A 14342-nucleotide genomic window follows, 5' to 3' on the forward strand; every position below is an offset into this window, starting at 1 on the left:
GAGAAAATTTTCAAATGTAAGTTAAATTAATAATAAGGGACTAAAGTTTTAAATTATATCAAATAAATATGATTTTCCAAACAAACTACAATTATGTTAGGTTTTAAAAGCTTCCAATCTAGGGTCAGATTTGAGCCAAAAATCCGTAAAAAGTGTTTTTTCTCTCTTAGTAAACGGTCAATACTTTTTGTTTTTATATCATTTTGTATCTTTATGTGACAACTTTACCATATGTGAAAATAAGAAAAATTTAAATATAGGAAGCATATAAAAATAACTAAAATATCTTAAAATTTTAAGAAAAATAGAGAAAATTCGGATTAGCCAATATCCATTTTAGTTAAATTATTTATGTCAATTTGGTAATATCATCTTATAGATCCTATATGATAATATCTCTTTATGCAAAAGAAAAACGCATGATTGGCAACAGTAATTTTTTTATTCTTAATGTCCAGGGAAAAGGTATTTACCTTGACCTGACCTTGCCTCTAATATAAAACGGTCAAATTTAATCAAACTGATACCATCACTTAGTGATATTGTCTTCTTGATTCTGTGAACATTTCATTGATTTTTAAATATAAGAAATAAGTGTTATTATGAGAAGAATCCCTCCTTAAAGTCTTTTTCTAGTAAAATATCCGAATATGAAACAGATGTGTCAGACTCTGTGGTATCTTTTATTTCAAGCTCATTGGGATATATCGAGTCGACATATGAATGGAAGTAACTATTGTTAATTGATAATACGTCGTTGATATATACATATGACGAGTTGAAGGCCACAGCAAGTGTTTTCTTTTTCTCATGTAGAAGTTTATGAATAAATTCTGATTCATATGAATACAAAAATGGGTTTGCTAATAAGGGGTGCAGTTGGTACCCATGGGAATTCCAAGAGATTGTTGGAAGACCTGATCTCCCAAAACTACCAAAATATTGTCAATCAGAAACTCAAGCATCTTTTTAATATCAATTTCAGAGCACTTGTTTGTATAATAAGAATGTTTTTTAACAAAATAATTTTAATAATTTAATTAATTTCAATAATCTAATAATATATTTACGAGTTCCATTTTTATTGATAAATCAGCTGTCTATGATGTCAAAAAGCCTGGACTTTAATTTATCGTGGGGAATGATTGTATAAAGTGTTGAAAAGTTGTACGTTTTGATGTTATTGAATTTGGTAAAATTTTTGATTTCAAATTTTCTAAAAGTTCTTTGGAGTTTTTTAGTATCCACATCTGATTTACACAACCTCTTGAATATAGTGTAACAGTTGTACAGTATTCCCGAAGTTTCTCCTTCACTGATGTAAATATTCTAGTGAGGAGTAAAGAAAGAGGCTCGGTAGATCATTTATTGGAAACCGCTATGTTTCTTTGTAAGGATTTTATGGAGTTTTTGGATCCAGTATAGGTATGGGTATGGTAATTCAAATTCATTTTGATTGTTGGGAATATTAAAAAGATTTAAAACTGAGATATGGTTTTTTTTAGAATTTCCTCCTTAGAAAGGGAGCTATGGTATAAGTTGGATTACCACTTGCAGAATTAAATCCTAGTTCCTCTTCAATTCCAATAATGAGCCTTGCAAACAAAGGCAATGATGTTACTTGCGTTGTCAGCGAGGACTAGTACAAACTGATCGTGTAATCTATCCAATTCTTGTTTCACTTCTGCGTTGTCGAAGACAGAAGGATAGACGATTTAAACATCTATCTGATACATTTAATCCATTCTGACAAAGTGTCAAGGTCTTCTTTTTCATATCTGACCCGTCGTCTGACGTAATCTTCTACTGAATTCACAATATTTATGAAATTAGGACGCCAGTTGAAAGATCGGGGTTCCCTAAACTTTGGCGCTCTTATAATAAGTGATTTAAGGTCCTCATTATTAACTATATTTACGTTACCATCAATGACGTGTCCAGCAGGCCTATAGTTGTAGGGTGAAGAAGAACATTGAGGCTTATGTTTCAGATGATCGATATCTAGGCATTGTAGAGTTTTTTTATGATTAAAAAGTTTGGAAGCAATTGTCGATGTATATTTGTAAGAAATACAAAGGTGTGGATTTAAACTTGAAATATGGTGGAATACAAGACTGGACCTTTGTGTGATAAGAATATTACTTATATTAACTGTGTCAACTTCTTTGTTGGTATATTGAAGTTAAAGAAACAAACGGGTTGTTTGAGTGGTATTTTCTTTCGCGAAAAGTAGCGGTTTAAAAAGCCTATGATTTGCAATATCCATAATCACAGTCTCGAGAGGGACGTTAAACATAATCACAGATCCGAGCCTGTATTCTGGTGTCAAAGAATCCAAATATGGACTTTCCTTGACTTTTACAAATAAGTATCTATTGTTAATTGAAAAAAAAAAAACGTCGTCGATATATCTAAATGTCAAGTCGAAGGTTACAGCGAGTGTTTTCTTCTTCTCATTTAGAAGTTTTTGAATAAATTCTGCTTCAAATGAATATAAAAAATAGGTAAATCAGATGTGGATTCTCATAAACGCCAAAGAACTTTTAAAAGATTTAAAATCACCATTTGTTTCTAAAGCCAATAACATCAAAACTTACGACTTTTCTAAACTTTTTACAACCATTCCTCATGATAAATTAAAAACTAGGCTTTTTGATATCATAGACAACTGCTTCTTTTATAAAAATGAAACTCAGAAAATTTCAGATTTTGTGATTGGACATTTGCAAAATTACTTTGTTAAAAATCACTCTGATTCTATACACAAGTACTCTGAAGTTAATATTAAAATGACGCTGGAGGTCCTCATTGACAACATTTGTGTAATCTTTGGAGACCATATCTTCGAACAAACTGTTGGAACTAACTGTTCTTCTTTATTAGCCGACCTATTTGTATTTTATTTTTATTTTTTTAATATTTTTATATTATTTTCATTCTTATGTCGACTCGATATATCCTATTAATATGAAATAAAAGACACCACAGAGTCTCCCACATCTGTTTCATATTTGGATGTTTTACTAACTATAGACGACAACGGCCAACTAACAACTAAATTGTATGACAAACGCCATAACTTCAGCTTTTCCATCGTTAACTTTCTTTTTTTATGTAGTTTTATTCCGCTATCACCTGCATATATATTTTACGTCTCCCAACTTACTGGATACTCAAGAGCATGCTCTGAGTACGATCAATTTTTTAATCGAGACAGGCTACTGACAGATAAGTTGATGTTACAGGGATTTCAACGACCTCGTTTAAACTCAGCATTCCGTAAATTCCATGGTCGTTATGACATTGTAAGCAAATATAACCTATCATTGGGTAGTATTTTGGCTGACGTTTTTCATACCAATTGTTACGCCTTTTTATTCTATTTGTTTTTATTCTAAATTTGACTACGGAATATTCCGTCTACCAGATCAATACTTAGGGCTCACGGCAGTTGTGACCGGTCGACAGGTGATGCTTACTCCTCCTAGCCACCTGATCCCACCTCTGGAATTTCCAGGGGGGGGGGGTGTCCGTGTTTTATGCCTTGTTCACAGATTTGTATTGTTTGTGGATTTTTTTTAGATCGATTACTGTTCGTTATCATTACGTTTTTCATTGTTTCACAGTGGGCATTTACGTCAGTCTGAAGAATCCACCAGGGATTTATTGTTGATGTTGTTAATACGATTTTGCTCAACACACTTTATTTCCTATAATCGGAATTGACATTTGAAATTGAACTTCAAAAAGAAGACTGAAAATAATTAATACTTTACAAATGACGATATAAGCACATGACACAGCCACCGAATTCAATACTTATATCTGTATCGTATGTTAATATGTTCAATAAAATACGAGGTACTGAGTACATGTAGGTAATTTAATTCTGCCAGCACATTCTAAAGAAAGTTTGCGTACATTGTTATCATGGTTCGGCTATCCGCTCGTCCGTCCGTCTGCCACACTTTAATCTTCCTCAAGTTCCTCTTACATCTTAAGAAATAGGCAGTTCATCTTTTGAAATATGATTGATGCTGTCCTGTAGATGTGGAATAAAGTGTCAGAGTTTTCATTTACACAGGGGGGGGGGGGGGAGGAGGGCAATCTCGAAAAATGAAAGCCTATTTCCCAGAACGCCTCTTACATCTTACGCGTAGTCCAATCATCTTTTGTGCAGTTACATCTTACGCATAGCCCAATCATCTTTTGTGCAGTAAGGTTCGAAATTTTCATTTATTTTTTTTTAAATTCTTTATCTAATACACAATCTGTTATATCATAATATAATACAAAGTTTAACATTTTTACAGACTGTGATTTTTAAGAGAGAGAGAGGGAGGGATAGAGAGAGATACGATATAATACAAAGTTTAACAATTTTCAGACTGTGGTTTTTAAGAGAGAGAGAGGGGGAGGGAGAGAGAGAGAGAGTTGGCATGTTATCATGTATTTCAATTTTCATTTAATACATGAATAAGACTGATTCTTATCTTTAATATAACGGATTTATAAAAACAATTGATTCCATTGATTCCAGTTGGTGTCAAATACCTCTTTGTCTCCATTTTTGTATGATAAATATTTCTGAGTTTCATAACAAAAAGTTGGATATGTGAAGTTGCAGGTCTGACATCTAATTTTTTTCCTAAACATCTCATTATATAAATATAGTATTTTATCCACAAGGCCAACAAGTTATGAATATCTTTGTTTTTTTTTCCTAGAAACCCCAAAATAAAACTTTGCTTTGTGAATGAAAGTTGCAGCCCTATCTTTTGCTCACAATATATTTCAAAACTGTTCAGAAAAGTTTGTACATTATCACATTCCAATAGAACATGTATTATTGTTTCTTCTTCCACATTGCAAAAGGAACAAAATTTATCATCTCTTTTCCTAATTTTATATAGATAGGAGTTTGTACCAAGTATTTTATTTAAAATTCTATATTGAAACCATTGAAGTTCACTTTTTTTTGTAATTTTAAAAGGAAGTTTAAAAATCATCTTCCATTCATTTTTCCCCAAATCAAAAATACAATTCCATCTTGTTTTCCCAGTGGGTTCAACATCATTAACATTGATTATTTCATAAAACTGTTTTGCTTTCTTATACTTTGAAAGAATATGTGTGCTAGACAAAATTAATGGGTTTGGTAATTTTGCAATAATATCATTAATGTTCATTGCTTTCATCCATGCTTTTTCAGCATGTATTATACCTGCAAATTCTAAGAAGTTGAGTTTAACATTTGGATATATATCACAAAAACTCTCATAACTGTAAAAGAAACCATTATCATCTATAAGATCATTTATAAATCTAATATTCAGGTCATACATATTCTTATTATAAATAGCTTTCCCACCAATGACAATTTTAGGATTATAAAAATTGGTACGTCTCCTGAAACCTTACAGTCAATAGAATGTTTATTATTTAAATCAGTCCAAGCCTCAAAGACATCTTTCCAAAACTTGTTTTTCAAATTCTTCATGATAGTTTTAATATATTCAATGCCACATGTTGATATTTTTATCAAATCTATATTAAGTAAAAAGTTTTGTAAACCTTTATCTGACAGAGTGAGCTGTCTCATGCAAAATAATTTAAGTGATGCAGTGAAAGCTTTAAGATTTATCATTTTTAGTCCGCCTTCTTCATATTTTTTTACTAAGACATCTTTTCTCACTCTGTGATGTAAACCATTCCATACAAATGAAAAAAAAATACTTTTTCAAGTTCCTTCAAAAAATTTTCTGATGGGTTGGGAATAGCCATTAGTATATGATTTAAAAGAGGTAGAACAAGAGTTTAAATAAGAACAGTTATCTTCCCAATAGGTGTCAAATATCTCTTACTCCACTGGCTAATAGTGGCTTTTATTTGTCTTAATTTGGGTTCATAATTGAGTCTTTCAATTTCACTTAAATCAACATCATAATGAATTCCAAGTAAGGTAAATCTTGTACATCCCCACTTAAGATTATACTCATGACTTAATATTTCTTGACTATATTTTTTGGAACCAATCCAAACTGCATGGGATTTTGAACAATTGATATATAAACCAGACATTTCTGAAAATGTCTAATATTTTCATTCATTCTGTCAGTGATTCTTTACTACCATCTAATAGAATTGAAGTATCATCTGTTAATTGTGATATTTTCTTTTCCATGTTCTTTAGTTATTCCCTTGATTTTTTTATTTTTTCTTATCAGAATTGCTAAAATTTCTGCACACAAAATAAAGATATAGGGTGATAGAGGATCCCCTTGTCTACAGCCTCTCTGAATGTTAAAACTTTGTGAAAAGTTACCACTCTGATTAATCGTGGAACTTATATTAGTATAAAACAATTTCACCCATTTTTGTATTGAGGGACCAAAGTTAAAAAAATGCAGGGATTTTGGAATGAATTTCCAGAAATGGTATCAAAAGCTTTCTCAAAGTCAATCAATAGCAACAAGCCTGGTATATTTTCCTCTTCTGTATACTGCATAATATCATAAATCAAACGTGTATTTTCTCCTATGTACCTATTGGAAATAAAGCCAGTTTGATCGCTATTTATTAATTTGTCAAGATTAATTTTTATCCTATTAGCAATAGTACCTGATGCAATTTTGTATACAGTATTGAGGAGTGTTATTGGCCGCCAGTTTTTGAGAAAATGTCTTGGCTTATCCCCCTTTGGTAAAAGTGTTATTATACCATGTCTCTGTGTGATAGACAGTAGGTTATTCTCATATGCATAGTTAATTGATTCGACAACAAAATGTCCAAGGTATTTCCAAAAAACTTTAAAAAATTCTGTTGAAAAACCATCAGAACCTGGTGATTTGTCTGATCTCATTTTACTTAGAGTGCTAGAGGCCTCTTGTAAAGTAATAACACCTTCTAATTCTTCAGCTTCTGCATTAGATAACTTTGGGGTATCCTCAATTTTTAGATCAGACTCAAACTCTTTCAAATTTTGACTTAAAACAGATTCAGAATATAATTTCTCATAAAATTTCTTTGTTTCTTCTAAAAGAGCAGGGGCCACTTAGGGCCTTTTTTGGCCCTGTAAATTTCTGAAAAATTAAAACTGCATAGTTCTAGTCGACAAGGTAATAAATATCACTTGAACACTTGGTGACTGAATTTCTACTAAAAATGACGTAATTTTCTTGCTTAGTATTATGACGTCATGAATTGCGTCATTATTCACACATCCCGAATATTTCTTTAAAAATGGCCAAAATATGATGCTATTTTTCAATATTTCGTATACAGTACAACCTCAGATCCAAAATGTGCAAATGTATTATGAAAGAACTGCTTATTAAGATTATAAAACATACTTTAATTTTTTGATCGAGGGGTGTGCTCATATTTTAATTCTTTGATGAAGACTCTCAATTTCACCTGTTTTCTGCAAAATTCAAGAACATTGCAATTTCACACAACCTGTTTTCCAGTACCTGGACTCTTTAGAGGAAATTTTTATATACAAACTGAAAGCGCCAAGTCTCTACTTTATATTGATGTTGAGAAAGGGACATAAGGTGTTAGTGAATAAATTGGTTTATCTACAGGGCCATTTTATGCATAAAGTGAACCTAGCTCTTTGTGCTTGATCATGGATTATCTCTCCTGTGTCTAATTCTAGCATAGGTATTATTTTACTAGTATAGTTCTTAGATTCTAGAGAACAGAAATATCTTATAGGTTTTTCTCCTTCGTCTACCCATCGTGCCCTACTTCTTACACATATACCTCAGTTGTAATTTATGTCTTCTTAAGCTTTCAAATTGTTGTTTTTTGTTTTCTAAATCTAGAACATTTTCATCTGTAAGATTTTCCTCCAGGTATTTTATTTCTTCTCTCAATTTTTTTTTCTGTATTATCATTTTTCTTTTTTAAGTATGAAGAGTATGAAATACTTTTGCCCCTGATTTCCATAAAGAGAGTTTCAAGAAACAAATGATCATTTATAGTAAAACATATATCTTTATCATGAAGAGAATCTATATATTTTCTTTCATAAACTGGTACAGCAATCTGCATTTTAACATTATTGATAACCTCTTTAATGCAATCTAAGTACTCTTTGTCCCTTAATAGAGAGTTACACTTCCAAAAACCTCGTCCTTTTTTAAAGTCATAAAATTTTAACACCAAAGAAATCATAGAGTGATCTGATCTATAGCTAGTTTCAATGTCACATTTATTTACGCAGGGCAGGAGTGTTTCTGACTTGACAAAAAAATCAAGTCGACTCTGTTTGAAAGGTTTTTTCTTACGCCGAGAATACCTTCGATCTTTTTCATGAAGTTGTCTAAAAGGGTCTATATATATATCCATTGCCCTCCAGGATCTGTAACAATTTAGTTCTAGCCTTTGGATTGTTTACATGTTTGTAATTTAAATAGTCTAATTCTGGATTCAACACTAAGTTAAAATCTCCGCACCATATAACATTACTACAATTCATGTCCTCTATATATGTTTCAATGTTTTCAAAAAAATCAGGAGAATCATTATTTGGACCATACACCGTACATATTACTAGTACATGACCCTGAATACAAGCTTTTATAATATGAAAATTTCCATCTTTATCACCTTTCTCTGATATGACCTTGATATCAAAGTTGTTATTTACAAGAAATGCAACACCTCTGGAATTACTCGTAAAAGAACTAAAAAAAACATTCATAATCCCGAAAGTTCCTCACTTCGTTCTCAATTTCAGATGAGAAGTGAGTGTCTTGTAAACAGTGTAAGTTATATTTTAAATAATGGAAAACATCTCTACGCTTTACAACATCACCCAGACCTTGACAACTAACTGATAATATTCCATCAAAACAGAGTACCGGCATAGAGTAATGACACCAACTGGAATTCATTCTGTGTAAATGTTTGGTTTTATGATTCTTATTCTGAAAACATGCCATAAGGAAAAAGAGAGGAAAAGAGTGTAAGAGAAAGAAAACATGAAAAGAAAAATAAAACAAATTCGCGTCACAGTAATGTCTGTAGAAGACTTCACAGGCAATTTTCATACAACTGACCACATGGAATGTCGTATATCTCAATTGGGAGTTCAAAAACAATGCTTTTCTAGGAAAAAACCTGGTTTCCAGAAACTCCTCTTACATTCTATGCAGTAGCCAAATCACCCTTTAGACTATTATTGGTGGTGTTCTGTATTTGTGCAATAAGATTTCGGAATTTTCGTTTCATACCGGAGGCCAATTTGTGGCAGAGAATTTTTTTTTTTACACAAAAGTCCTCTTTCCAAAACACCTTTTTAAATAAAAATGATACTTCATTAAATTCTCCAATATCAGACTAATAACGATTTCATTACAGTAAAACTCGTTTAGTACGAACACGGATAAGCGAATTTACGGATAAAGCGAGATTAATTGCAATCCCCTGCGAAATTCTTAACAATTCCTTGTAAAATTGTATGGATATAACGAACTCAGATATAGCGAATTTACTGTTATAGCGAACTGATTTTGTGTCCCCTAGAAGTTAAAATTAACGAAATTTACATCTTTTATAGTGAATTTTCAAAGATTTAATTTTTTGAAATATTGAACTGACATTAATTTTGTAAGTATTTATATTTGAAACTCAAATCATCTGAAAACTTTTGAAGTTCAAGGTAAATTTTGTATTTTATACTTCCCTAAATACATTTGGTAGTCAAACTTGGATGAAAAAAAATTTTATTGCGAATTCGCGATGTATACTTTAAGAATTCGTTGCACGGATATAACGAATTACGGATATAGCGAAGTAAATTTTCAGGTCCCTAGAAATTCGTTGTAACCGAGTTTTAATGTATATGAAATACTACAACAGAAGAGGCCCATAGGCCACATGCTTCCTTTAGCATTGTTTACTTAATATGATACATGTATATTTATGTAAGTTATATAGAAAGCACAAAGAAATTCACTTTTATAAGGATACCCACTTCCGCCCCAGCCCAGGGTTGAAATCTCGACCTTCGGAATCTGTCTCCTAGCAGTGCAGGAACAGCGCGCTAGACCGCTCGGCTATCTAGGCAAGTCAAAAAACTTGCTTTCGATGCCGATGGAATTCTCGCGGCGCTGTCCTACACTACACGGTCATTGAGAATGGAAGTGAGATACAGTTATTACACGAAGGTAACGATCCTCTAATAGAACTAATGTCCATATAACTGTATCTCACTTCCATTCTCAATGAACGTGTAGTGTGCTTAGTTTAGTGTGCTAAATTCTCGAATGTAGTAACAATGTTAATATACGTGTTACACTGTACGTGATTTATTTTTATTTTATTTATTTTTCGTTTATATTGTGTATTTATATTTGTATACTGATTTTTTTAATACTTATTATATCTGTGTATACTAGTACATGTAAATGTTTTCATGCAGGACAACATTGAAAACTAAAACTGTACAGTGATTATGTAATCCTGGATTAATAAGGCTATAGCTATTATTTTTTGATTCCAGAATCGTTTTATCCATTAAAAAACCAAGTAAAATTGAAAAATTGAATAAAAAACGCATATCTTCACAACATCTGAAATATATGCGTTCAGTATTATATAAGGTCTTATCTAAAAACATTTTTTTTTCACAGTCTACTAAATGTTTGAAATCATTGCATAAATTGGAATTGAGTAGAAAAAGGTTTGAATTGTTTGACATTTCAAATATTCGAAACAGCCTGTCTTACTGAAGAGCGGTTTTTTTTCAAGAACCCAACATTTAATCAATGTTTTAACTACAGCTTAAGACTATAATATTATTATATATATGGAGTTATATATATGGAGAGTTGTAGTAACTATTGTACAAGTCACTCCCCAGCATATAATACTGTTGATAATGTGCAGATACCAGCAGATGATGAAAAAGACAAATCGGGAGCAACGCTCCCTCATCGGGTCTCCGAAAATAGCAAACAATATTATATGGGGTAACTACGATCTATCCAACCTCTTGAAAAGCGAAACAAATTACATAAATGAGAGTGCTTCTTCTAAGAACTCCAACAATATTTACATTATTAACCATGTAAACATTATCCGATTTGTTCTAGATTTTTTAAATTTCAAAAAGTTCTTCCATAACGCCAAATATATTTCATGTTATTCGTATATATTAGACTTATTGGGGGAAAAACATTAATTCCATTTCGTCACTGTTGCCTTTCTATGTCTCCTAAGCCAAGTCAAAATAAAAGAACTGATGGTCGTAGAAACATGCCTGATACAATGCAATATCATGTACATGTAATTGCGCCTTTGGGATAAAAACTGTGATAAGAAAAATATTTAAAACAACTGTTACACTCCCCATACACCTCCACCATCTCTTCACACCATCCAAAATACATGCGTATAATCAAATTATTAAGGCCCTATTCTGCGATTGTTACTATAAAAATTGAATATACTCGATACATAGTACTGCAAGATAAGGCCTACGTTAGGTTTAAGGTCAGCGCAGACCCAATCCTACGAAGCGATGCGCCATCTGACGGTGCCGACTATAAAAGTTCCATACCCAAGGACACCTCAACTTTTCGTTTCGACTTGCCTTAAGGATGTACCGGTCTTTCGGTGTTCTTCTGGCATTTTTCGTAGTGCTGCATGCAGCCAAAGGTAAATATCTACATACCATTCCTTTTTTTTTTTTTACCTTGAGTGACCTTAAATTAAAACATTTTATTTCATGATAATAAACATTTTTTATCAGCAAAGGAAAGTTTAATTTATCAGACATTAAAATTTTTAATATTTTGAATTTACTTTATCCAATTTTTTTTTTTTATTTACCTGAATTTAATCTTGAACTTATATTTTTTAATAGCTTGAATAAATTTTAAAAATGTTCTTGAATATTAATTAATTTTCAGAATTCCCCATTCTTACAATCGTACAAAATTAAGAATCATATTAACTGTAGTACAATATTTTTCATTTCTTCGCATGATATTGTCTCAGTTTTCAGTTAGGTTCTATTGATATGGATTGTGGTCAGTAAATCCATGCTTTTATTATATAACGTCTGGACATTTCTCAGACTACATATACTTATCTTTGACCTTACCCTGATGTCCATATCATGATTATTTTGTCAACCATACGTCAACAATACAAACAACAGCTTTCGATTTTTGCTTGTTTCGAATCATTTAAGTCTTCTTTAAATATGAATTAAAGATTTTTTTGTTACATAAAATCTCTCGATTTACCTATTTGACTTCTAATTTATGATTTTGAACACACACACTCACAAAATTAATGAAGCCATTCTGAAGGGGGGAAAATGAAAGAAGCTGATAAATTTTTGCCGAGTATATACTGTTTAAATATGATCTGTGCAAAACTCTATAATATGGTGAAAATTACAGAAGTAAAAAAAGATATGATTGGTAAAGGGTAAATCATGTAACTAAAAAGCATTTTTCAGAAGTCATATATGGAAGCAAACAAATTCGTGAACATGAAGATAACCAACAAGTATTCATTAGGACGTTAAGCAAGTTTCACCATTTTCGTCGAAAAGGTGTCACGTGTAGATATTTTAAAATCTATTTTTTGTTTTTTACTTTAATCATATCAACAAAAAATGCAAAATTACAGATTATTTCACGTGAAATAAAGAAGCAGTGTTTTGGCATACAAAGAATAAACCTTAAATAAATCTATACATCTTAATTATTTACATGTACTTCTAGTAAACAAACATTTATGCATTTGATTTAGAATTATACAATATTATCAAAGCACATGCTAAACTCACACTGTGACTTTGATAATGAAATGACCAATGACACTCATGCATAATAGATAAAAAAAAAATCATGCGATCAGGAAAGCAGGATTGGCTTAGTTCATTAAGTTTATGGGCAAAAATCCTAAGTTGTCTCCATTTCTGTTGAATTTTGTTTAATTATATGTACCACAAAAAATCTATTAAGAATTGTTTTATTTTCTTTTTCAGTACGGAAGCAACTAGCTTCCCAACGTAAGTAATCTAATTTTTCATAATAAGGAATTAATAAGTGATTAATTGTACAGTAGTTCAGAATATAAAATCACTTTCAAGTCTTAAAAATGTTTATAAAAATTTTCAGTTTTTTGCGTTTTTTAAACAAATAATTGGCAACCAAAATCTTAGCTTTGTAGGTACAAGGGGGTTAACAGAACGTTCAAGCTATGGCAATTCAATCCACTGTACAGTTAATGTTTTTTAAAGTTATATAAGCTTCGGTGCCTCATTGCTAAAGTAGCAACATAAACGACACAAAAAATGGCGTTTAACTATCCGTGAAGGATGCTTCCTAATGCTTCTTATACGTATGCTTACAGCACCCAGTATTTCTTAAGGAGCATTGAATCAATCAAGCTTTTTATCATGTCACATCACTTTAGGTTTTAAACGTTGACTTGTTGTTCTGTGAAATTGAGCTTACAAATGTCTATAACTCCCTTGAAATGTCTACCGCATAAATGCTTCCTTTGAATTCTGCAAGTAAAATAGTTCTTTCCAAAACAAGCTGCAGTGGACTGCTTAAAGCGTCAAAAACATGGGGAAAATTTTGCTTCTTTTTCTACGGCTCAATGGCTTCAAATGCTTTGCTGGGCAAGGATAACGTTACTGATGTCAATGAAGAGGCTAAAATAAATCATCGCATATTGCAGAATGTATCCCCGAGGACGTCACTTTTCTGGTAGATTCTTCATCATATGTAGGAGCTGATTACTTCAGAATCCAATTAGATTTTATCAAATCAACCATAAATTACTACTACATAGCACCTCAGTGTACACGCGTAAGCATAGTCACCTTCAGTGATGGCGCCTACAACTCGTTCTACCTCAACCAGTATTCGAACAAGGCAGCGTTATTCAATGCAATTGACAATATCCAGTACAGACCGGCTTCGGCTAGATACACTACCGAAGGTCTCAAGTACATGATGGCAAATAGTTTCTCTTCTTTACATGGTGGGCGAAACAACGTGCCGCATATTGGAGTACTCGTGTCCAATGGATTACCAGCCAACACACAAACATTTTTGCAAACTGCCACACAGGCAAAACAGAGTGGAATCAAGTTGTACACAGTAGGAGTTGGCACTGGTGGACACTTGCAACAATTCGCAACAGCAGCAAGTCCCCCCTACAGTCGTTACTCTTTAGTGGCTGATAGCTACTCGTCTATTAATGATCTTTCTTACCCACTTGCGTACAGAACAATGAGTGGTATGTGACTACCACTTAAAATAGTTACTGAGTTACTTATGTTTTGTGCATTTATTTAAACA

The 14342-nt window shown here is 32.0% G+C and overlaps 1 protein-coding gene across 1 annotated transcript in view; it reads left to right on the plus strand.

The window, feature by feature from the left end:
* Positions 1-11589: 11589 nt before the first annotated feature.
* Positions 11590-14342, plus strand: part of LOC133188345 (uncharacterized) — a 48710-nt gene continuing 45957 nt past the window's right edge. Inside the window, exons 1-3 of the mRNA XM_061323726.1 lie at positions 11590-11670; positions 13016-13039; positions 13717-14280. Coding sequence (XP_061179710.1) covers positions 11613-11670; positions 13016-13039; positions 13717-14280 — 646 coding nt within the window. The 5' untranslated portion in view covers positions 11590-11612. The remainder of the gene's footprint in view (positions 11671-13015; positions 13040-13716; positions 14281-14342) is intronic.

This window comes from Saccostrea echinata, unplaced genomic scaffold, assembly GCF_033153115.1.
Source record: "Saccostrea echinata isolate AGI-Se365-2 ecotype Australia unplaced genomic scaffold, CSIRO_AGI_Sech_v1 ptg000016l, whole genome shotgun sequence".
NCBI lineage: Eukaryota > Metazoa > Mollusca > Bivalvia > Ostreida > Ostreidae > Saccostrea > Saccostrea echinata.